Here is a 26,510-nt window from a genome sequence, read left to right on the forward strand (position 1 = left end):
TAGAATGCCAAGATGCTCATACATTATTTAAATGCACATTAAAACAACATATGTGTACAACTGAGCAGGATAAACATTTTATTTTATTAAAAAAGCTAAGACTTTTTTCTGTTTACACCCTTAGAAATGGTCTATTGTAATATAACATAGAATAAACAGAGAATGCAAGATAAAAGTAAAATTCAATAAAATATAAATGCACACAATTTTCCCTTATAAATAACTCTTTAATAGTTGTCTAAATGTAATTTGTAGTCTTACAGTGACTTATTATAAAAATATGATAATATACTGGTATGTCATATTGACACCTGGTGGTTCCTTGTGGTAAGACAAAATAGCGACGTCCCCACAAGAATAGAAAAACCTGACAAAAATTCATTTTTTTAAACTTCAGAATTCTTGATAAAAAATTATTGTTTTTATGATAGAAAAATCCCCTGGACACATATGAGTTGAAATTATGGCTTAATTGTATTTAGAAATTGCTGTCCCCATATGTAACCTTCTAGTCACAAGTCCCCATGGGGCACAAAAACAAGTATGTGTGTGTGTGTGTGTGTGTGTGTGTGTGTGTGTGTGTGTGTGTGTGTGTGTGTGTGTGTGTGTGTGTGTGTGTGTGTGTGTGTGTGTGTGTGTGTACTCCTGAACCAATGACAAATCATAAGGCACTATGATAAACAATATCCAATTTATTTAAAGCATTCAGAGATTTGTGCATGTTCAGTATATCTTCATAATTCACTACTGATAGAAATGTACTCTTAACTAGACGTTTTTGAGCTCAGAAGGAGAAACATTTTTGTTAAACAAAAATAAAAAGCTAATATTGGTCTCTGTTTTTTTTAAAGGCTATTAATGTGAATTTCTTCTTTCATAACTATAAGTAGTCAACTAATCATCAAGCCAGAAACCTAAATATTTATAAGATGTAATAGTTTTGTGTGAGAAATAGACAGAAATTAAACAAGCTTTGCAAAAAAAAAAGCAAACAATACATTCATTTAATTATTATTATTATTATTTTATTTATTTTTGTTTATTTATTTTTTCTTTTTTTCCAGGTAGGAATAAACATAAAAAGCTGCTTGCAAGTCTCAGTAAAGTCTTTCCCTTTCGTTGTGTTTATTTAGACAATCATAGCTAAGTTAATTGATTTATGATGGATAATTTCTTCTGAATTACCTGCCACTGATGTCTTTTACAACTCATTCAGGCTGTGTGTAATCTAAGTTGTGATAAACGGCCCTAACAAACTACCCAAACAAATCACTTATTCCTTTTTTTTTTATATAATGGTTAGAAAAGGTATGTTAATTTGTATTGATGTCTGTCATGCTGAATGCTCATGCAAAATTGTTTCTAAATTTATATATTCTTATACTTTATTCTGTTTACATTAATTCTAAGTAAAATGATGAAACATTAAACACTTTGCCTGCATTTGATATTTTTAAATTTCACATTTTTAAATTTACTTTCAAATTAATCTATCTCGTGCTTGTTTTGCAAAATATATCAGCCCTCATGGCGTACAGTAAGATGAGACAATTTCTCTCTTGGCATATTTTGATGGTGGCATTTATGTGGTCCAACTAGTTAAAATGAGCTTTCCTTTGTGCTAGGAGGAAAGTAGAACAGAGGGACACTTTGTACTTGTCGCTGCTTTTTGATTGCATTGAATGAGCAGGAATCCCATCCATTCTGTCGCTTTGAGTGCTCTGACCCTGAAACCAGAACAAAAGTGTCCAGCTTTCCAGGCCACGCCTCCCCAAGCTCACTGTCCTGCCTTGCATTTACACTTGCAGCAACTCTGTGACCCCAACGCAGATTTAAATTAATAACACTCTCGCATGTGCACAGTTCTTAGTGAATGGAGTTAAAAGAACTAATATTTATCCCCTTTTCCCCCTAGTTGGTGAATTGCTCTAAGAATTGAAACCAAAAGAAATTGTATTGCAAGCTCTCTGAAATATTAGGTTTAAATTTTCATGCATTTCTTGCACAATCTTCTTGTTTCTTTTTTTTTTTTGTACATATTACAGTCAAAGGGTTTTACAGAGGGAATTTTGACAGTCAAATTTAGTATGAACGTATCCCTTTATAAAAATCTTCAGAATATAAATATTAGTTCTGTGCTAAAATGTATCTAAAATAAAAGTTTGTTTTGACATAATAGACCGCGTACACACACATACTGTATATTATGTATATATAAATACACACATGAATGCATATCTTTGAGCAAATGTTGGTTTATATTCAGATATAAAGTATATATTGGTGTATGAAATTTTATCTAAATTAAAATATCCAAGTAACAATGTTTGTAATCTATATTTTGTTTCTATCACATTTACTGTATATAATACACACGTATATTATGTCAAAACAAATCTTTATTTTGGATGCAATTCATCTTTGCCCAGCACTAAGAAATATGAAAAAAAAAAAAAAAAACAACGGTAAAGTTTGGTGTATGTAAGGGGAGATTTAAGGCTCAGTGTGGGAGACAAAACTACTTTTGAGAAAACAGCCCTTACAAATATGCATTGCTTTTGAAATCTGCAGATAAAATCAATAAAGTGTGAGAAAGATGCATTTTAGATGTTCTCCTTGTATTCTATTTTTAAAAAGGCATTTTATGAACAGCCAAAATGTTAAAATTGACAAGTACATGTCAATGTCAATTTTATTTATATAACACTGATACACAACCAAAGGTTTACCAATGTGCTTAACAATACAAAATCACAAAGAACAAGTATAAAATTATAGATAAAACAAACAATTCTCACTTATAGTTATTATAGCTAAAAAACAAAAAATTTCGCTGATAAATTGCCAAATCAAAGAGGGAAGTTTTCAACCTAGATTTAAAAACAGACAGAGATGATATAGACCTAATAAAGAGGGGTAGAGCATTCCACAAGGTAGGATCGGCTACTACGAAAGCTCGATCACCCCTGCATTTCAGCCTCGACTCTGGGATATATAATAGTCTCTGGTTAGATGACCGAAGAGACTGACCAGGCTGACGTTCAGTCAACAGGTCTGACAGGTAGGAAGGAGCCAGGCCATTTAAAAATCAAGAGAAGAATTTTAAAAGTGACATGATAGTGCACAGGCAACCAGTGCAAAGAGCGCAAACTGGTGTGATGTGGTCATATTTTTTTCAGATGAAAAACTGTATTTTCGCCTGCAGTATCTCGCATTAATAATGCCTATTTATTTTGAAGATTTCAGAGCACTGACTGACCACGTTATTTATTATTGTTTTTTTTTCCTTTAGATTCAAGAAGTATTCATTTAGACATGGAGGATATCGTTATAGCTGGAATTTCAGGTCGCCTTCCTGAGTCGAACAATTTGGAAGAATTTTGGCAGAACCTTTTCAATGGAGTGGACATGGTCACAGAAGACGACAGGCGGTGGAAACCAGGTATGGCTGACTGAATTGACATGATTTTGATTGCAAATGCTGCTCCTGAGGTCTCCCTGGCTGCCATTCTGTGCTTTTCTTGTCTGTCTGGCTTTTTGGGTCTTATGAAGGACCCGTCTCTCTTCTCTCTGTTGGCACCAAGCTAATACTCTCATTCATGTGCTAAAGCACAAGCAAGCTTAGGCTGTTGAGTAGAGAGCTCTTTTGATTCCTTTTTTTCTTCTTTTTTAAAATTCTAGGTCTGTATGGCCTTCCCAGAAGAAATGGAAAACTAAAAGAAATCGACAGATTTGACGCAGCCTTCTTTGGCGTGCATCCCAAACAGGCCCACACCATGGACCCACAGCTCAGGCTTATGCTAGAGATATCGTACGAGGCCATCGTTGATGGAGGTCAGTATCAGATGCCATGTTTCATTTCGGTCTTGTTGCAAAATACAATAGATAAAATAATCGGCTGAAAGGAAGAAAAAAATATCTGGATATATTATGCCTCATGTTTTACCACTCATATCATATTTTTCGCATACTACATTTAAAAGTTTAGTCAGTAATTTTTATTCAGAAAACATCTTTCTGAATAAAAAGAATTTATATTTAAAGGTATTTATACTTATATGGTGGTAAAAATATGCATAATTGTGTCCCAAAAATATTTAGCAATGCAAGATGAAGATAAGAAATCAGTATATAAGAATGATTTCGGAAGGATTACACTGTAAAAAGTGTTTAGTTACTTGAAGCGAGTATACTAATTGCCCTAAAAGCAACAAGTTGACTTTATTTAATAAACAATGTAAGTGAACCCATTGTAACTTGGAGCTGTTAAGTTGACTCAACTTAATTTTTATAAAAATGCCAGCTTTACTCACTTAAGTCAACTAATTGCTTTTTACGGTGTATGTGACCCTAAAGAATGCAACAGCTGCTTAAAACTTAACTTTGCATTCATAAATCAGGCTGTCCGTGGGGTCTTGAAATGTCTTAAATCCCAAAATTTAAATTGTAGGCCTTAAATTTGCTAAAATATTGTGTTGTAGATCTTACATAGTTTTTAAACATCCTAATTTTTCTTTGTTCATGTATTGCTACCCAATCTGGCCATCAACACCAATTTTAAAAGGTAATTTTAACTCTATTTACCATAATAGTTTATTATTTTCCTTACAGTAACATTTGTTTAAAAGTGCTCTATGTATTTACTGCTAAGCACACCGACTTGGACACATTGTTGGTGTGTCCATTGTTTTTAAAACATTTGTTCATTTTTTTTTTGTTTATGTTGGGGAAAAAGTGTTTGGACACAAGTAGAGCTTGCTTGTTTTTACACAATATCTAAAATAAGTTTAAAAAAAAAAAAATTATTATTGTATTATTAAAGTATAGTTTTTTAGGGCAAATAAAAATCTTTTCCATCTGGGCCATTTGACAAATTACATAGCGTTGAGCCCTTTATGAGTCTACAATTTCATTCATAATGGACTTAATGTCTTTAAAAAACCCTGATCAATACAATTTATTTATTTATTTTTCTACACAATTCTGTGTTTTTAATCCAATAAATGGTTCTTTGGCTAGGGTAAGGAACTTCAGTATATGGTATATTAATATAGTCTACAGTATTTTCCCTAAATAAAAGTATAAACCATTTCTTGGCTCTACATGACCAAAGTAATACAAATACCTGCATCTATAAATGTACAAAACCATTGTACAAACCCATTGTCATTCTTGATTTTAGGCATAAACCCGGTGTCCATGCGTGGCAGCAAAACTGGCGTCTACATTGGAGTGAGCGGCTCAGAGGCAGGAGAGGCCTTCAGTAAAGACCCGGAGGAGCTGCTGGGATACAGCATGACAGGATGCCAGCGAGCCATGTTTGCCAACCGCTTGTCCTACTTCTTTGATTTCAATGGTATGCAAACATTACAAGTTAATTACTGACTCCATTCTTTCTGTGGGAGAATTATGTTGTCAGAAAGTTTTGAACGACCGTGTCATCGTCGCTCTGTCAGTATGGTGTGATGTGTCGTGTGAGGTGATTTAAATAAGTGACTCATAACACAATCACGTCTTTCACTGGTGTAACTTGACTCATACTCTCATGTAAAACTGATGCAACCAGTTGAGATGGATTACTTGCATATTCTTCCACAATGTGATTCAATATATCAGCCATTAACCCTGTGTGCTGGTTAAAATTTTTCATCCACACTGGGGTGATTTTGAATCTTAAATTGACCACAACTTTTTCTGTTTCTCAGCAAATGGATTGATATTTAATGCCAATTTGTTTTTTTATATGTTGGAAAAACAGATTGAGACAATAATAAAAACAACAACAATACATGACTACATATTATCATGCATTCTTGATTGTTGCTGGTTTTTCCCTGTTGGGAAGAGGTCAATTTTACTGTTGATCATCAGTTCCAGTGCAAAAACAAGCTTAGTTTCTGACTTCTATATGGAGTATACACTACCTGGCAAAAGTTTTGTCATTGATACCAGTTGTAAGAGCAACAAATAATAACTTGACTTCTAGTTGATCATTTGAAAAGTGGCAGAAGGTAGATTTTTCCAAGTAATCATCTGTTGAAGTGCATCATAATCATCACAAATACCGCTGAAGACCTATTGGAACCTGCATGAACCCAAGATTCTCACAGAAATCAAGATTGGTAATGCAAAAAAAATACGCTCAGTGTGTTACGCTCAGTATGGGGGCGTGCGAGAGATTTGCTGTGGATTGTAGCATCAACAGCCTGAAGAAAGAAAAATTTGTGCTGCCCGTTACATTACAAACCACAGGAGAGGAAAAATTCTTCAGCAGGAGAGCACTCCTCATACTTCATCCACCACATCAAAGTTCCTGAAAACAAAGAATGTTAAGATGCTCCAGGATTGGCCAGCCCATTCACCAGATATGAACATTATTGAGCATGTCTGGGATAAGATGAAGAAGGAGGCCTTGAAGATGAATTCAAAGAATCTTGATGAACTCTCGGAATCCTGTAAGAACGCTTTCTTTGCCATTTCAGATGACTTTATTAAAAAGTTATCTGAGTCATTGTAGAGATGTATGGATGCAGTCCTCCAAGCTCATGGGAGTCACACACAATATTCATTATTTTTTCACTGCACCATGACTTTATATTCTATACTGTACAGTATTTCTATCAAGTGACAAGACTTTTGTCTAAACAAATTCAGACCTTAATTAAAAATCAAGACATGAACATATTTTGTGGTAAAATAAGTATAACCTTCACACTTATTTTGTTTCACCACTTCTGATACCAAATGATCAACTAGAAGTCAAGGTTTTATTTGTTGTTCCTAAAACTTGGATAGGCGACATGACTTTTGTCAGGTAGTGTAATGTGTGAGCAAGAGACCTTTGTGCTGAGATATGTCTGAGAAAATCCTAATAAGCTGCTAAAAATAGTGTATTTATGCACACACTATAATCTGCTATTTTACTCAATAGAACTATAATAAAACTAGATACTTTTTTTTTTTTTGCATAGGCCTATCTGAAGGGTTAATGCTGCCAACTGATCAGCAGTTAAAATGACACCTCTTACCTCTACAGAAAAAACCACTAACAATCAAGAATGCATGATAATGTTGTCTTGGCTTTGTAATCAAAAAATGTCAAATGGAACAATGTTATAATGGAAGTAAATGGGGCAAAAACAGCCACCAACATAACAAAATCAGTTTGAACAATACACAAGGGTTATTAACTGTTTTGTTTGATGTACTGTGAACATTCAGGTCCCAGCACAGCCATTGACACAGCGTGTTCCTCTAGTCTGCTGGCACTGGAAAACGCCTTCAATGCTATTCGCCATGGCCAATGTGATGCCGCACTCATTGGCGGAGTGAACCTGCTGCTCAAGCCCAACACCTCAGTGCAGTTCATGAAACTGGGCATGCTCAGTCCTGAAGGAACCTGCAAGTCATTTGATGCCTCAGGTGAGATTGCATGCATCACTGCTTTTTTGTCTGCTGCTTTTTTTTTGCCGGCACAGGAAGCTATAAAATAAATCTGGCTTACAAACATTGGTCACCAAAAAAATGACAATATGGCTCTCTAGGAAGATACTTATCCTTTTTTTTTTTTTTTTTGAGTTCCATTTGGAATTTATATCTTTCAGAAAATATTGTTGAAGAAATTGAACCATTATTGTATTCCAGTTCTTTTTGTTCAATGTAAACTTTATATAAAGCTACAGCATGGGGAAAATTCACAAGAATTGCTTGTTCGCTTATTGGCCAAAAAAACTCCTACGGCCGTAGTGTATGTGAGTGTCTATGGGTGTTTACCAGTACCTGGTTGTGGTTGGAAGGCCTTTCGCTGTGTAAAACAGATGCCAGAATAGTTGATGGTTCATTCCGCTGTGGTGACCTCTGATAAATCAGCCAAAGGAAAATGAATGAATGAATGAATGAAATAAAATTATTGTAATTTAAAGCATTTTTGCAGAAAACTGTAACTGTAAATCAGGATTATTTCACCTATTACGTGTTTCATAACTCTTCTGAAGTTAAAATAGTGATATTTTTTTTCTGAAAATTAATAAAAATATTTCTCAAACACAATCTTATTGTTTAAAAGAAAAAAAATCCTCAAGATGACTCCTTTTTATTATTGCTAATGTAAAAATCTACTGTATGTGTGTGTATTTATACATCTAGGGTTTAAAACATCAACAAACTAAGCCTTCTTAGTGTTTAGTGTTGCATAATGATGAATACCCCATACTAAATAGTATATGAAGCAGCATGCATTATGCAACATTCGCATTTAAGCTGAAAGCTTTTAAGCAGTGCTATGCTATATTGTTGTCACATGGCATGTTTAATTCAGTGAGTGCCTTCTGGTTATCTAGGGAGTAAAAACAGTTACATTTTTTTGCATTGTTTTGTACAGTTTTGTTATAATGTGGTTTTAAAACCCTAATCAAGTGCTGTTTCCTTTGTTATACCACAAATCAAACATTGAGCACATTGCTATTTTGATTTAAAACCCAATTCAATATGTTTACTTGAGTATTGAACATTTTAAGTAATATTGCTTTACACAATAAGCACACTACACCAATGGAACAGTATGTGACTATATTTCAGGTTTGCACTCCTTTTTGTAACTGTAGGCTTTATTTACACCATTTTATTTTCTTTAACCCTTTAGGAAATGGGTATTGTCGCTCAGAGGCTGCTGTTGCAGTACTCTTGACGAAGAAGTCAATGGCTAAGAGAATCTATGCCACGGTTCTCAATGCTGGCAACAACACAGACGGCTACAAAGAGCAAGGTAAACTCACCCATTTCTACCTCATACGTCAAATCTGCCACAAATCCCCAGCAAGAGTGAAATCAACACAGTTAATACCTGCTTACCTCTGGATATTGGCGTTTACATGAACATTGGCATGCCAAGTGTCATAGATGGCTTTTCCCCCAGTGCCTCCTGCCACACTTTACTCGCCAGTGTTTTTAGGCATCACACTTGGCTGAGCGGGTTTGAAATTGCTGGCAAACATCTCATCTGATATCAACTGATATCAGATCCCTCCATTTACTGTAATGGGTCATGTGCTGCTACACTGAAGACAGAAAAATCTGTGCTGCATGCGGCTCACATGTGCGTTCCAGAAAGGCGTATGTCATAACCGCTGTTGTACTGTACATGTTCTCATTTCCTGGAATGTGGTGTTTCTTCTCTTTTCTCAGGTGTGACGTTCCCTTCAGGTGAGATGCAACAAAGACTGGTCCGTTCTCTTTACCAGGAGGCCAACATCTCACCTGAGCAGGTGGAGTACATTGAGGCCCACGGCACCGGTACTAAGGTTAGTCAAAGAGAAGTTGTGCACAAATCACCACATACACACTGGAATTTGGTTTTAAGATCGTGATTTAGTGCTTAATCCTGTTTTGTACTTGCACGGTTCAGTAATAAGGGGAGTAACAAGTGTGTTCTGCAACCAAATTAAATCCTGCACTGGAAAAAAATTATCATTTGTCTTGTTTCTAGTCCTAATATCTAAAAAACTTTAAATCAAGAAGAATTTTGTAGACAAGCAAAAAAGATGGTCCTGTTTCAGAACAATTATGTCAATATAATTTATATAATATATAATAAATGACAATCAAATGAGTGAGTTTTCCTTAAAACATGAAAAATAAGAAGCGAACAAGCTGGATTTTCTTTTTGTCTACCCCATTGGCAGATGATTTTGCTTGTTTTAAGGTAAAACTCACTAAATTCTGGCATACTATTTTTTGAAAACAAGACAATATCTTTTGCTTTCTAAAAGATGCTTCTTGATATAAGATTTTTTTTTTACATTTGGATTAGAAACAAGAGAAAAACCTGGAGGGCCAAAGCTCTGCACAGTTTTGCTCCAACCCTAATCAAACACGGCTGATCAAACTAATCAAGGTGTTCAAGACTACTAGAAACTATTAAACGGGTGTGAGTAGGATGCTTTAATTTAAGAATAAACTGACCAAAAATATTTCAAAATGTCTTAAGACTGCTTACTTTATTAGCCCTATAAACTGAATATCTTAAGCCAAAAAGACATCACTTATAATAATTGGACTGGGCAAATCAAACAAGAGCTTATTGAAGTAACATGATGCCTCTGTTGATGTTATGGTTGAGGATTTTAACCAAAAGTCTTTTAGTCACTGTGATATTACTTTAGTCAAATACAGCAGATACCAAATACCAAAAGGCATATCAAATGTATGATTGTCACCCTCAATCTACGCAATTTCGCATTTATATGATGCATAGATGATTATAATATTACTAATGTATTCATTTGCATTCATTTTGAACATTATTTCACTATATACTTTGACTTTTTTGATTAAAAATTATCCGAAACATAAAAATAGACACTTTACTTGCATTTAATAGGCTTTCAGTTAATATAAAATCACTTTTGTGACTTACTTTAAACCAGACATCTTGTACTTTGCATGTAAATACATTAATTGAGTAATAGTCATGGCAGCGTTTCAAATTGTGGAAGATAAAAATGGCGGTTTACTTAAACAGGTTGGAGATCCTCAGGAAGTGAACGGCATTGTGAGCGTGTTCTGTCAGTCACCGAGGGATCCTCTTCTGATTGGTTCAACCAAATCCAACATGGGACACCCGGAGCCTGCCTCTGGATTGGCAGCTCTTGCCAAGGTAAATAAAAAAAATAAAATAAATAAAACATGACTGACCATCACGCATGCTAAATGTGAAGTAACTCTCTGTCTCTCTGTCAGGTGGTTTTGTCTCTTGAACATGGCGTCTGGGCTCCCAATGTTCACTTTAATGAACCAAACCCTGACATTCCTGCACTGACAGATGGTCGGTTGTGTGTGGTGTCGAAGCCTACACCAGTCCGCGGTGGCATCGTGGGCATCAACTCATTTGGGTTTGGAGGCTCAAATGTCCATGTGATCCTGAGTCCACATGTTTCAGATTCATCGGATAAAACACCAGCTCCTTCAGTCCCCAGACTCTTGCAGGCCTCGGGCCGCACTGAGGAGGCCGTCACTGCCCTCTTCAGCAACGCCCAGCAGCATCAGGAGAACTCCAGCTACCTGTCTCTGCTGAATGATGTGTCTGGGGTCCCAACGGCAGGAATGCCATACAGGGGCTACACACTGATCGGGGCGCAGGGGGAGCTAACAGAGGTTCAGCAAACACAGCCCACACCAAGACCACTCTGGTACATTTGCTCAGGTGAGGGGATGTCTTTTTTTTTTTTAGATAAAATATCCAGAGGTAATTCCATAACTTTTAGTTGAGACTTTCAGTCCAGAAAGATTGAAACCAAGATATTTATTGATTATTTGATTTATTTATTTAAATTGGGAGGGGGGGGGTCTATAACACGAATGCTGGTACTGTTAAATTGTGTAAAATATCATTTTAAAAGTGCACACACACAGAGAACTGACAATAAAAGTAAAATGAGAGAAATTTGATCATAACAGTTTGCTAATTTCATATGCACATTAGCATTCTTAAAAGCATAGCATAAAATTTAAGGTGTAAATAGTAGATAAAACTACACTCGCTACACTTTATTAGGTACACCTGTCCAACTGCTCGTTAACGCAAATTTCTAATCAGCCAATCTCATGGCATCAACTTAATACATTTAGGCATGTAGACATGGGCTGTGTCCGAAACCGCATACTTCCATACTATATAGTACGCTAAAATCAGTATGCGAGCCGAGTAGTATGTGCGAATTCATAGAATTCGAAAATCAGTATGCGAGAAGTACCTGGATGACTTACTACTTCCGCCGAGATTCTAGAGTGCGCATCCCATGCATTCAGCGATATCCCATGATGCCCCGCGAGCGAATTCATGAATGGGAGTAAAGCGACGCAATTGACGCAGGTAGGTCATGTGACCATGACAAAATGGCGGATGTAGTACGTCCGAATTCCATTCATACTTTTCACGTTTATACTGTATAGAACGTACTTTTCTAACGGCCGAGTAGTACGTTTACATTCAAATGCAATACCTAATGAGTAGTAGGCGGTTTCGGACGCAGCCATGGTCAAGACAATCTGCTGCAGTTCAAACCAAGCATCAGAAAGGGATTTAAGTGACTTTGAACGTGGCATGGTTGTTTGTGCCAGATGAGCTGGTCTGAGTATTTCAGAAACTGCTGATCTACTGGGAATTTCATGCACAACCATCTCTAGGGTTTACAGAGAATGGTGCCAAAAAGATAAAATATCCAGTGAGCATCAGTTCGGAGGAAGCAATAGCCTTGTTAATGCCATAGGTCAGAGGAGAATTGCCAGACTGGTTCGAGCTAATAGAAAGGCAATAGTAACTCAAATAACCACTCGTTACAACTCGGGTATGCGGAAGAGCCTCTCTGAATGCACAACACGTCTAACCTTGAGGCGTATGGGCAACAGCAGCAAAAGACCACACATGGTGCCACTCCTGTCAGCTAACAACAGGAAACTGAGGCTACAGTTCGCACAGGCTCACTAAAATTGGACGATAGAAGATTAGAAAAACATTGCCTGGTTTGATAAGTCTCCATTTCTGCTGCGACATTTGGATGGTCAGAATTTGGCGTCGACAACATGAAAGCATGGATCCATCCTGCCTCGTATCATCGGTGCTGGTGGTGGTGGTGTAATGGTGTGGGGGATATTTTCCTGGTACACTTTGCACCCATAAATACCAATTGAGCATCTTGTCAACCCCACAGCCTACCTGAGTATTGTTGCTGACCATGTCCATCCCTTTATGACCACAGTGTGTCCATCTTCTGAAGGCTACTTCCAGCAGGATAGTGCACCATGTCATAAAGCCTGAATCATCTCAGACTGGTTTCTTGCACACGACAATGAGTTCACTGTACTCAAATGGCCTCCACAGTCACCAGAACTCAATCCAATAGAGCACCTTTGGGATGTGGTGGAACGGGAGATTCACATCATAGATGTGGATCTGACAAATCTGCAGCAACTGCATGATGATATTGTGTCAATATGGACCAAAATCTCTGAGGAATATTTCCAGTACCTAAAAGTTTACCTAATAAAGTGGCCAGTGAGTGTACATTACAAATGAACAACTTGTATAACTTGTATTGATAAAATCATGCATTAGTTTTTGAAGAAATTATGCAATTATTTTTATTATAAACAAAACAATGCAAACTTTTTATTGCCATCTTAAAGTGACTATTTATTTAGTTTTTTGTTTAATAATGGGAGAGCTACACATGCATTTTCTGAAAACATTCTAATATGCTGCTTTTAAATATTTTATTATTATTATTATTATTATCATTATCATTATTATTATATTCTTATTATTATCATAATTATTATTAGTTCTATTACATTTAAATTTGTGTACTTTTTTTCTTTTTTTTTTTATAAAATGAAATTTATGGTTCTTTTATTTTTTATTTTTTAAAGCTTGTGATTTAAATTCAGTCATCATCATGGAAACCCTGTGCACATGATCGTGCTGGTTAATAGTTTAACTCTGTCTGTTGTCAGGTATGGGCACGCAGTGGGCAGGAATGGGCCAAAGCCTGATGCAGCTGTCTGAGTTCCGGGAGTCCATCAAGCGCTCAGACATCGCTTTAAAGGACACTGGGCTGTGTGTGAGCCGCCTGCTCATGGAAGCTGATGAGAGCACTTTTGAAGACACGGTTCACGCATTTGTGGGTCTGGCAGCTATTCAGGTCAGTTTTTCCTCAGTGTTACAGACATGTAATATTGCCAATGGACTGACATCAGCAGAGTTTCCCAATGAAAAAAATGACCCCTGTCAACAGATATCGGTCTGCCAAATGTTGCAATAGAGTGGCGCAATCAGTCATGATTTCTACAGTTGCTCCGTCTGCAAGATTGAAAGAGATCATTTATCCAGAAGTGACCATTCTGTCATCGTTTACTCAAGCTGTATAACTTAACCCTTACAAGCGATTTAAAATGCAATAGCTATGTTTCCATCCAACTATTTTTAAAAACATTTTGGATATGCTCATAAAAAACAGTTGATGGAAACACCAAGATGCGCATACATTTTGAAAATGCACATTAAAACATATGTGCATAACTGAGTATGATAAATTTTTTATCCGATAAGAAAATATGCGCATAAACTACGATGGAAACACTTTTACCGGACAGATTCCAGCATGTGTATTGAAAAAGGTCATGTGATATTGTTATAAGCGATCGTGATGAAAAAAATGTGTCTGAATGGACAAACCAGCCGCCTGAGCACATTGTAAAACATCTGAAATGTTGTTGGTCATTTTAAAGCGCCTTAACCATTTCAATATTTGTGTTATTATATTATTAATGACCTCCAGAATTTTCAAGAGCATCTGTGCTCTGCGTTTTATGCCTTTAAACACCTCCATGTGTTCATTGCGTGTCGGCATCATCTTCTGAGGCCCAAGTAATTTATTAAATAAAGAAAAGATTCACACAACTTCTCCTACCACAGCAAATTCAGTTTTATATATATATATATATATTATATATTATATTACCAGTATTCCAGTTTTGTGCATAAATTTAAATCACATGGAAAAATAGCTACTGCCACGCAGGTAAAAAGAAGACCAAAATGTCCATGTCAAGAATCTAATTCAGAAAAGTATCATATTTTAAAAAGAATTTGACACTTTCACTGATATCCATATCAGCACGCTCACATAATTATAATATTAATATTAATTGGCCAGCACCAACAGCCTAGGGGTTAAGTGCACCGAAATATAGCACTGTGGGGCTCACTGCGACCCAAGTTCGACTCTCTACTCGAGGTCCTTTGCTGACCCTTCCCCTCTCTCTGCTCCCAATACTTTCCCGTCTGTATCCACCACGGTTCTTTCTTATTAAAGACAAGGAAAGCTTGTTTAAATGACACATTTCATACACAGTGGCAATTCAAAGTGCTTTACATGAACAAGAACTAAAAGACAAGTATAAGAAAATAAAAAAACTGATAAAAACAGATTAAAATGTGTTTAAACAGGTTATAAAAGAATGAAAAAGAAAAGAAAGACATAATAGTGTGATCTGTCGGCCGTAGCACAGTGCTCATTCAGTAAAGACACAGACAGCTAAACCAATGTGTTTTTCAGTCTTGATTTGAACGTGCCTAATTTTGGAGCACGTCTAATCATTTCTGGAAGCTGAATCCAGCAGAGGGGGAGCAGTAGCTGAAGGCGGATTCGCCCTGCTTTGACTGAACTCTTGGAATTTCTAGTTTATATGATCCTAACGCCCCATTCACATGGGGCTTCAGCGGCAAAGCTTGACTAAAGGCGTGTCTGAAGTTGGGGCTGACGCGATCGTCATAGCAGCATCAGCCAATGAAATTCAGTCAGCAATAGGCCACTGTCTAGCTGGTGTATTTGCATACAGCAATTGGCTGACGCTTCCGTCTGAGCTTTAAAGTTGAGCTAGTCCCAACTTCTGCAGTGAGCATTGCCTCTGAAGCGGCGCGGATGGATCCACAATGCAGCTCGGCAACAGCTAACGTCACCGATTCAAAGTAAATGGGAAGCGTTGAAGCTCACGCCCTTTGTGAATGAGGCGTAAAGATCTGAGTGAGCTATTAGGCTTGTATTCAGTGAGCATATCTGTAATGTATTGAGGTCCTAGTCCTATTAAAGGTAAAAACAAGCTAAAATAATATTAATTATATGAATAATATAATAGTTACAATTGTGAATCCTTGCTAACAAAACGACAGCCTGTTAACAAAGAATGTGCCACTTTTTACTTAAATGGCACTCTGCACTTTAAATGTGGACATTTTTGTTTTCATGGTCCTGAATGTAAATCTTTTCTTTGTTTGTATTTAGTGTAAAATACATTTTAAAAAGCAAAGGGAGTAAATGTAAAAATGTCGAAAAAATTCACATTTTTTAGAAATGTATTTTCTTTAACGCTACAGAAATAACCAAAAATTAAAAAATGTCAATAAGGATGCACAAGGGTTAAACAAACCGCTCTTTCCTGTAGAACTGGCACACTTGGCATGTACAAACTCTTTTTTTTTTTTTTGCATCATTGACAACAAACCCAGTACATGTTCTAGCTGTGGTGATAAATTTCATGTATGATCATTAGGCCTCTCACGATATCTATATTTTGTTGTTCGATATATTGGACCAAAATATATTGCGATGAAACGATTTCATTTTCTTTTTAAGACCATTATATGACACTCATTACAAAATGCCAGAAGGACAATATGATAGCATCACAATGCAAGTACACTCTTGCAAGTAACACACATTATTCTTAGGAATATTTCATTTAATTTTAGTCATTTTAACAATTTAATGATTAGGCATTTGCATCAGAAAGTGAAAACGCATATCCTAAACAAATAATAATTAATGTTAACAAAAAAGTGCAAGGTTAAAAAGTAACAGAGGCTGCGATGTCTGCTACCAGATCTATTTTCAGAGAACTATAGTAATTTATACTATATATAACCATAGTGACACCTCCAGTAGAGATGGAGAGGCTGTGCAATCAGTTAAAATTTAGCTAGAATTGTTTTTTATGTATGGGTGATACATAAAGCATCATCAAAAATGATTTAGGTCGTGTCCATGTGCTGTGCGATTAGTGAGTCCATATATTGATTATTGTGGCAGACCTAATGATCATCCTTCACCAACCTAAACGTATTTGTGTGGGTTTTCCAGGTTGCCCAGATTGATATGCTACGGAAGATGGGTCTGGAGCCTAACGGGATTGTGGGTCACTCTGTCGGAGAGTTGGCTTGTGGCTACGCCGACGGTTCTTTGAGTCACAGTGAGGCCATTCTGGCTGCTTACTGGAGAGGACGCTGCATTAAAGAGGCCAATCTGCCACCGGGAGGCATGGCTGCTGTGGGTCAGTGTTTCAGCAGATTCCTTCATTCATCAGACGCGTCCCTCCATGGGGGATTTGCCTGGTCTTTTGTTCAGCAATGTATGGTATAATTTTTCTAGCAGCTTCCCTTTACCATGCCTCCCATTATTCTCCCATCAGGCCTGACGTGGGAAGAGTGCAAAGCTCAGTGTCCACAGGGTGTTGTACCAGCCTGTCATAATGCTGAGGACACAGTGACCATCTCAGGCCCTCAGGTACAAAGATTGGGAACGGAAATGCTTTTTTATTATTAATGTTGACGAGTTGTGCTGCATACACTGCAAAACATTAGCCGTGAGGCGTGAGTTTTTATCTTGTTTCCTAATATCAAAAAATTCTTAAATCAGGAAGCATTTTATAAACGAGCAAAAAATATTGTCGATTTCAGAAATATGTCAAAATTGAGTAAGTTTTTCCTTAAAATAAACTTCATAATCTGGCAATGGGGTAACAATCTTATTTTAACATTAAGATAAGTTCATTTTGCTTACTCTATACTATCTTTACAAAGCCAAAAAAAGCTGGTCATCCTTGTGATGTTCTAATGTAAATGTACTTTTATACGGCCAGTTCTTGAGTGTGCCGGTCCAGTCTGGGGCAGATTAATTTAAAGGTCTCTCTGAGGACTTAGAGAGGATCCAAAAGCGATGCTGTCGGCTAATGGGTATTTGCGACTTTTCCAACACTGAGTGAAAGGTATGAGGAAGTCACCATACGTACTCTCACTAAAATACTCCATGACAGTCACCACTGCATTGTTGGCTGGCTAAGGCTCCAGTGTCATCCCACCTTCTTCGGTGACAATAGACATTTGCTATATCCAAGAGTAAAACTAAACGCCATGAACTTTCCTTTATTTTTCCTGCTCTAAAATTGTTATATAGTTAACTTATAATTTATAATGGATGATATTTTTTTACTATTGTTTAACTTTGTTTGCTTATAATGTTGCATATCAGGTCCGTAACCAGCCTAGTGAAAGGAGTGTTTTTTTTTTTTTGTTTTTTTTTCCAAAAGGTGACCTATTTGCAGTTATTCGACTCATTTCTCTAATTTGGGGTTTAAATTGAAATACTGCATTCCAGTGAGATTTTAAGCACATTTTTTGCTGTATCAGCTTGTCGGATGGTCACACTTTTTGATGTACCAAAAGCATTTTCTTAAGATTTAGATTAAAGAAAAATGAAGAGGCTACTTATTTTTAGGCTACTTTATGACATATCACTAGAGGGAAAAATAGCAATCTGTTAAAGTTTTAAATTAAAACTGTGGCCTATTGTAATTTATTAGGCAAATAACAAACTTGCCAACACATCCAACATTCCTCAGTCTCAGAATTTGGCCATTTGAATAATAAAAAAGTAAACCATTATAATAATAATAATAATAATAATAGTAATGTAGAGCTTCACATTTTTTCTAGCTTCTCTTGTAAAAAAAAGTACATTTGAAAACTCATGGAAAACAAAAATAGTCTAATAAGTGTTAATATGGGCTGCTTTTGGTGCGTCACAACTTTTATTAATAATCTGTTTTCTTTCAAGAATGAGGTCAAAGATTTAGAATAAAAGTTACTTATAAAATGTTTTCTCTTTAACAATAATATGGTGAAAGTTGACTTTTCTTGCATCAAATCCGTTATGTCTTAAAGCCTTTTTTGATGGGTTATTTTTGATAACTGATGATGGCATAACAGTCAAAATATGACAAATGAGCTCATGTATGGGACAAATACTGAACTTTTGTCAGTGAACCTTTCGTCAGTGGGGTAGTCAAATTTTAAATAAACTAAACTAAACCCTATTGGCAGGTTATTTTTAAAAAAACACTTATTTTGACTAATTATTTCTGAAAAGATGATAACATTTTTTACTTGTCTAAAATGCTTCTTGATTTAAGATTTTTAGATATTTGGACTAGAAACGAGACAAAAACAACTGTTTTTATGGACAATTTAGTTTTAAGTTCAATTTTAATTGTATAAACAGATTGCCTTTTTAATAGAGCATATCAAAATTATTATTTTATTAAATTGAAAAGGATTTCAATCAGCTTTCATTTTTTTCCTTGATCCAAAAATGACATTTTGTGAGCATGATTTATAGAAGACACACACTTATTGAAACAATGGTTTATATATCTTGTCAGGCATGTTTTAGAGCAAGAATATTTGTCATATTAATGACTTGGTGGATCGCAAAATTCAAATTAAATCACATTTAAATCTTACACCTAGCCACCATCTTAAAATATTTTTTTTTTAACCATTTGTCAGCAAAAAAAGTGTTTTGTTCCAATTTAAACATAGTAAATTTAGGTATGAGCAGAAGTCCAAATAAGCATGATGTTTAATTTTTCATAAATATATGTCATACTGAATGACATTATGTGATTTAACTTGAATTTAATACTATTTTGCAATACAATATTGCATTAAATATATTTCTCATTTTATGAAAAGTCACTTTAATAAATGTCAGTGTTGATGCAGGCACCAAATTGTTTTCGACCCCCATATGGAATGAGAGTAGATGTACTGTTACCTTACTGTTAGTGTTTGATTTTTCCAGGACTCTGTCAGCAAGTTTGTCGCCCAGTTAAAAGAGAGCGGTGTGTTTGCCAAAGAAGTGCGCAGTGCCGGTGTGGCTTTCCACTCGTATTACATGGCCTCCATCGCTCCAGCTCTCCTGTCTGCACTACAGAAGGTGAACGCTGATTCTGCAGCTCCCTCTGGTGGACATTAACATCTCAGCTCATCAGCACAAATCAACACTGACCTCCTGTGTGTTATTGTAGGTAATAAAGAGCCCAAGGCCCCGCACAGCTCGCTGGATCAGCACATCTATCCCGCAGTCAGACTGGGAGAGCCCACTGGCCCTCTATTCTTCAGCCGAGTACCACGTCAATAACCTGGTCAGCCCTGTGCTCTTCCAGGAGGGACTGAATCATGTGCCGGATAATGCTGTGGTTGTAGAAATCGCCCCGCATGCCTTGCTGCAGGTAACCATTTAATTCAAGGTTTTGCATTTTATTTGTCTTCAATACATATTGTCGTTCTTTAATAAGTGTGGTCTCAGGTAGAGATAAGTGTGTTGAAGAAATTGTTGTGTAACTGCATTAAAAATTTATTTTCCACAAAAACAATTTAAATTGTAGAAAATAATTACCTTTTTAACAGAATATATCAAAATTATTATTTAATTAAATTGAAAAGCATTTGAATTTTTAGAAAATGAAGCTTTCCTTTTCCCCCCCAATCCAAAAATGACTAGCGAACATTTTCTTAGCATGATTTACAGAAGACCTTGCAACAACTTATTGTTAAAATCAGTCATGTGTAGGGAAAGACAGAATCTGCAGACATTTTTTTGCTATTTCTGCTTAGAGTTTTGTTAAGAATCTGTGGATTGATCCAGAATGATTTTGGGAGTATAATAACTAAAAATAAAAATAACTAATTTTGAACCTTTATTTAAATGTTTACAATGTAAATCCAATTAGATCCACTTTTTTGGTAAACCAAGCAAATCTATCATATAATACAGTTTTTGAATCAGAATTATTAGCTCCCCTGTTTATTTTTCCCCAATTTCTGTTTAAAGGAGAGAAGATTTTTAACAAATTTCTAAACAGAATAGTTTTAATAACTCATTTCTAATAACTGATTTATTTTATCTTTGCCATGATGACAGTAAATAATATTTGACTAGATAATTTTCAAGACACTTCTTTACAGCTTAAAGTGACATTTAAAGGTTTAACTAGGTTAATTAGGTTAACTAGGCAGGTTAGCGTAATTAGGCAAGTTATTGTATAACGATGGTTTGTTCTGTAGACTATTGAAAAAATATAGCTTAAAGGGGCTAATCATTTTGACCTTAAAATGTTTTTTTTTTTATTATTAAAAACAGATGGGGCATAAACAAATTATCAGACATACTGTTTTCTTGCTCTGTTAAACATCATTTAGAAAATATTTAAAAAAAGAAAAAAAATGTGAAGGGGTTTAATAATTCTGACTGCAACTTTATATCTACTAAAAGACAGATAATATCTCTTTACAAACTGTATTATAATAAATCATAAGTATTTTCATATTAGTCAATAATATTACTGGAATTAATTTAATAGCTGAAAAAATATAAATTTACACGCCTAAATAAATAGACTAGATGGGCTAGAAATCTGTAGATTTCTGCACATGCAGATTCTGTGTGGGCGCTGTCATGTGGCAGTAAGCAGACATGATTAATGTTAAAACACATAAGGAATATTATGAGGCTTTTCTTCTTACATGATTTGATTGTAAATTACCCCATTATGCTTTTCATGTATTTCCTTTAATGTAGTGTGTAACACAGCTTTTTGCAAAAGTAAAAGTTACATTTTCTGTAACATGTTCAATCAGTAAGCTATTTTTGGACTGGAAAAAACTTTTCCCAAAAGAAAATAAGACAATGAGGCATCATTGTGGGGAAAAATATTTCATTTAAAATTTTTGTTCAAATGTAAATAAAAGCCACTTCCAAATTTACCAGGGGTATGAATAAATTCAGGCTTGACTGTACATATTATACATACACACACATGCATGTATATATTGAAGACACATTTTTTTTATATATATTTTTATATAATAAAGCAAAAAAAAGATCAGCAAAAACCAAAGTACCTATATTAGAAATAAAAGGAAAGTCCACATTTAAAATTCTAAAGTTCTAAAAATTCTAAAGTAAATTCTAGTCATACATTTTCCATTTTTTTCCACAGATTTGTTTTTATTATTAAGGCTACATTCAAATTACTTTGCTATTAACATACCTTTAATTGACTTTCAGGCCATCCTGAAGCGAAGCCTGAAACCCACCTGTTCCATCCTCCCCCTGATGAAAAGAGGACATGCCAACAATCTGGAGTTCTTCCTCTCTCATGTGGGCAAGGTCTACATGAATGGGTTGGTGTTAAAGTCTTCACATCCTAACCGTTTTGACCTGAAGTTATAAGCATTTGACGCTATTCAAACTTTCTTGCATTTGCAGAATTAACGTGGACAGTAACAAACTGTATCCAGCTGTGAAATACCCTGTTCCCAGAGGAACCCCCCTCATTTCCCCTTACATTCAGTGGGATCATTCCCAGAGCTGGGATGTCCCAAAGGTGGAAGATTTCCCTGCTGGCTCAGGGGGATCCACTTCTGCCACTGTGTACAATATTGGTGGGTATTTGTGAAGCTGGAATTTAAGTGTTGGCTGTCTTTCTTATGATGCTTTTTGAGCAACTGTATCTGTGTTTTGCGCAGACATGAATCCAGAGTCTCCTGATTACTACATGATTGGTCATTGCATTGATGGACGAGTGCTTTACCCAGCCACAGGATACCTGGTTCTAGCCTGGAGGACTCTGATGAGATCCCTGGGCACGGTCATGGACCACACACCGGTTACTTTTGAAGACGTCACCATCCATAGAGCCACCATCCTGCCCAAGACAGGTAAAAGATTTGTTTTCTTTGTACTTTAAATCTGGAGTTCTTTGAAACTGAAGCCTTCTTAAGGATTCTTTGTGCTCTACATACAACTGAAGTCAGAATTATTAGCCCTCCTGTATATTTTTCCCCAATTTCTGTTGAATGAAGAGAAGATATTTTTTTAACACATTTTTAAACATACTAGTTTTATTAACTAATTTCTAATAAGTATATTTTCAAGATACTAGTATTTAACTTAAAGTGACATTTAAAGGGTTACTGAGGTTAATTAGGCAAGTCAGGGAAATTAGGCATGTCATTGTATAACAGTGGTATGTTCTGTAGACAATCAGAAAGAATAATTGCTTAAAGGGGCTAATAATATTGACATTTTTATATTTGGAATTAGAGAAAATTAAGTATTTAATGTAGGGGTTTGTCCTAAAAAAAATTGGAGACATGGCAACCTATGATCACATATTTAAAAACAAAAAACAAAGACTCTCTCTTTTAATTGATTTCATATAAAGAAATTTGTGTAAACAGGTTTAAATGTGATCACTAATATTGTTTGACTCCAAGCTGTAGAAGCCCACTATAAACATCAGATTATTTGTATTATCATGTAGGTGTTAATTTATTTGAATTATTTTTACAATTTATATTTTCTAACTGCAAATGTATACAATACTGTAACGTTTTAATTTATTTACTTCATCTCTCAGTTAATTTCTCAATTAATAATTAATCAACTCATTAATTTTATTTTAATTACAGTTGAATTCAGAATTATTACCCCCTCTTTGAATTGTTTTTTTTTTTTTTTATATATATATTTTTCAAATGATGATAACAGAGCAAGGAGATTTTTACAGCATGTCTGATAATATTTTTTTTCTTCTGGAGAAAGTCTTATTTGTTGTATTTTGGCTAGAATAAAAGCAGTTTAAAGGACAATTTTAAGGACAAAATTATTAGCCCCTTTAAGCTATTTTTTTATTTGATAGTCTACAGAACAAACCATCGTTATACAATAACTTGCCTAATTACCCTAACCTGCCTAGTTAACATCTATTCAAATATTATATACTGTCATCATGGCAAAGATAAAATAAATCAGTTATTAGAAATGAGTTATTAAAATTATTATGTTTAAAAATGTGTTTAAAAAAATCTTCTCTCTGTTAAACAGAAATTGGGGAAACAAATAAACAGGGGGGCTAATAATTCTGACTTCAACTGTAACTTGTTTGTTCATTTATTTTGGTGGCAATGGTTATTATGAAAAAAAATGCAACCTTGATTATATATAATGTTTTGTTAAAACTCTGAAAAAAAATTACAAATAAAATATTTCTTTTTAAATAATTGACCATAAAATGGTTTTTAAAAAATGAAAAACTGCATTTATTCTAGCTTAAATAAAACAAATAAGACTTTCTCCTGAAGAAAAAATATTATCAGACATACTGTGAAAAATTCCTTGCTCTGTTAAACATTATTTGGGAAATATTTAAAAAAGAAAAAAAATTCACAATTTTTTATTATACATATATATTTTTTTACTCTTGAAAAAAAATCTAGAAACCCTCAAAGCAAAAGAGAGCTTTTTTAGAGACAATTTTTTAAATATATAATTTCAATTGTTTCATGTAAGGGAACAAAACCTTGCAAGTGCTTTAAGGCCGTCAGAATACATATTTATATATTTATCATGATTTGTTTACAACAATTTTTAAAGAGTTTTTTTAACCGTTTAAAATGGTTACACAGTTTATCTTAAGGACAGTTTGTAACTGGGGGTGTATTGGGTAAAATTAAAAATGTCAAAATTACTTTTTTATTAAATTATACATGAGGTTAATGTCAAAACACTTGTAAAATAAAATACTTTTGGGACTGATTTTTGACATTTTAATAGCTTGCAAATAAAATACATTTATTTTCAGATGTAAATTCATTTATCTATTTATTTTTTTATTATTAATCAAAATCCAATCAATGCAGAAGTAGCATAGTAATAGCATGGGAGTATTCAAAACTGAAATTTACTTGCATTGCATCATTATGAAAAGTCAGAAACAAGTCAGTTAAAAAAAAATCATCTACATTGTACTTCTATACTTTTTAATACATTTTACACTAAGTGAAACACACACTTGTAGTTAACTAGTTCATATGTAATGGAGCTAGCTAATTTGCTAACTGATATTTATGTATGTTGCTTCTCAGGGTCCGTCCAGCTGGAAGTGCGACTTATGCCTGCGACTAACCGCTTTGAGGTTTCAGAAAATGGAAATCTTGCAGTCAGTGGTGAGTGTCTAGATGTCCACATAAGACTGCATTTTGAGTTTTCAATTAAATCGGATCTTTGTGAATTGAAAGGACGCTGTTTTTCAATCATTATAACACTCTTGTTGTACATTTGGTGATTTCAGGTAAGGTGAGTGTCTTGGAGGACTCTGGACTTGATGCTTTTCATGCTGAGCTGAATAAACCAATAACTGCAGACAATGAAGATCCCAAACTGCGTTTAAAATCTGGAGACATCTACAAAGAGTTACGTCTGCGTGGATACGACTATGGCAAAACCTTCCAGGGAATCCTTGAATCTAACAATGCTGGTAAATACCCCTCAGTTGCATCCTAAAAAGCGAAAGTTCACCTGAAGAATTAACACTTGCTTACTATATACCCATCCTCAAGTGTTTTCTAACCTGTTTGAATTTCTTTCTTCTCTTAAAAAGAAGATCTTTTGAAGACAGCTGAAAATCTGTAACCATTGACTTCCATAATATTTCTTTTCCTATAATTGAAGACAATGGTTACACATTTTCAGCTATCTTCAAAATATCTTCAACAATAGCCAAACAGGCTTGGAACAGGTGTAATGACATAATGACAGAATAAAATTTTTTGGGTGAACCATGCCTTTAATCTTGCATTATGGAGATTAAATTGGCTAAAATATATATGTGGTCCATCCTGAACTCTTTATATCCTGGTTCTGACAGGTGACAGTGGAAAACTTCACTGGACAGGTAACTGGGTGACCTTTTTAGACACCATGCTGCAGATGATTGTGGTTGGGCTGCCTGGCCGCAGCTTGAGACTGCCCACACGTATCCGGTCTGTGTGTGTGGACCCCAAACTTCATGAGGAGAGGGTGAACGACTATGAAGGAGACCAAAAAGGTATCAGTCCCACTAATAATAAACTTAATCTGACCCAATCTGAAATACTTCTGATCAAGATGTCCTCTCCTCAGCTGTCAATGTATTTGTTAACCGATGTCTGGACAACATAACCGCTGGAGGGGTTCAGATCTGTGGGCTTCACGCTACTGCAGCACCCCGTAGGCAGCAACAGCAGACGCCACCGACTTTGGAGGAGTTTGTCTTTGTTCCCTATGAAGATGCTGACTGCCTGAGAACCAATGAGAAGCTTGCTGACCAGCTGAGGCATTGCAAAGGCATGTGTTTTATTCTTAACAAGGCTGCATTTATTTGATTTTAAAATTTAAATATAGCTAGAATAAAAAATAGCTCTGTTTTTTTACTAGAGTATGTTTTAATGTGTTATTTGTTCTTGTGATGCAATGCAAACTTTCAGTGCCGTGGTACGATCCATTATCATTTTAATATTGAAATAATTCATTTAAAGAAGAAGAAAACAATTTAAATCAATCTATTATGCCTGTTTTGGTGCTTACAAAACATTTGTTATTAAAGTCTGTGTACATTGTTATTCTTTTGGTGAACATTTTATCAGTGCAATTTCAGTACAGAAAGAAAAAAAAAAGTTTGTTTCAGTAATCTTCAGTCAAAGACCATTTGCATCTGTATTTGTAGTGATGGTCCTTTTCTGATGACATCAGTTTGACAGCTTCAGCCACAGTATTACGTCCCTCTTACTGTTATGTTGTGATCACACTGGACTTTTCGCCTCATAGACTTCCATTCATATGTATGCGATTTGCAAATGCAACAGACCGGAAATGCAAACTCGTACAACAAGTTTTGCATGTCGCTGCTTGGTGAACTCAATAGAACAATAGTAGATCAAAACCTAACCACTCTGTACAGAAATTTAAAACATGAAGCAAACGCTGATTATATCAATGTCTATTCATCTTGCTGAA

The 26,510-nt window shown here is 35.2% G+C and overlaps 1 protein-coding gene across 7 annotated transcripts in view; it reads left to right on the forward strand.

The window, feature by feature from the left end:
* The window catches only part of fasn (fatty acid synthase), a 72,783-nt gene that overhangs the window by 22,975 nt on the left and 23,298 nt on the right, over positions 1-26,510 (forward strand). For all 7 annotated transcript variants that reach the window (XR_015504305.1, XR_015504306.1, XR_015504307.1 and 4 more), the window contains exons 2-21: positions 3,293-3,442; positions 3,682-3,834; positions 5,183-5,356; positions 7,222-7,422; positions 8,642-8,764; positions 9,184-9,299; positions 10,520-10,654; positions 10,738-11,200; positions 13,510-13,697; positions 16,695-16,884; positions 17,023-17,117; positions 19,473-19,607; positions 19,699-19,902; positions 21,741-21,856; positions 21,942-22,117; positions 22,202-22,393; positions 24,602-24,682; positions 24,808-24,993; positions 25,384-25,563; positions 25,638-25,841. Coding sequence is in view for 3 of the 7 variants with exons in the window: in XM_087276566.1 (XP_087132692.1) it covers positions 3,316-3,442; positions 3,682-3,834; positions 5,183-5,356; positions 7,222-7,422; positions 8,642-8,764; positions 9,184-9,299; positions 10,520-10,654; positions 10,738-11,200; positions 13,510-13,697; positions 16,695-16,884; positions 17,023-17,117; positions 19,473-19,607; positions 19,699-19,902; positions 21,741-21,856; positions 21,942-22,117; positions 22,202-22,393; positions 24,602-24,682; positions 24,808-24,993; positions 25,384-25,563; positions 25,638-25,841 (3,439 nt within the window). In the remaining 4 variants the exon portion in view is untranslated. The remainder of the gene's footprint in view (positions 1-3,292; positions 3,443-3,681; positions 3,835-5,182; positions 5,357-7,221; positions 7,423-8,641; positions 8,765-9,183; positions 9,300-10,519; positions 10,655-10,737; positions 11,201-13,509; positions 13,698-16,694; positions 16,885-17,022; positions 17,118-19,472; positions 19,608-19,698; positions 19,903-21,740; positions 21,857-21,941; positions 22,118-22,201; positions 22,394-24,601; positions 24,683-24,807; positions 24,994-25,383; positions 25,564-25,637; positions 25,842-26,510) is intronic.

Source organism: Danio rerio, chromosome 12, assembly GCF_052040795.2.
Source record: "Danio rerio strain M-AB ecotype USA chromosome 12, GRCz13ab, whole genome shotgun sequence".
Lineage (NCBI taxonomy): Eukaryota > Metazoa > Chordata > Actinopteri > Cypriniformes > Danionidae > Danio > Danio rerio.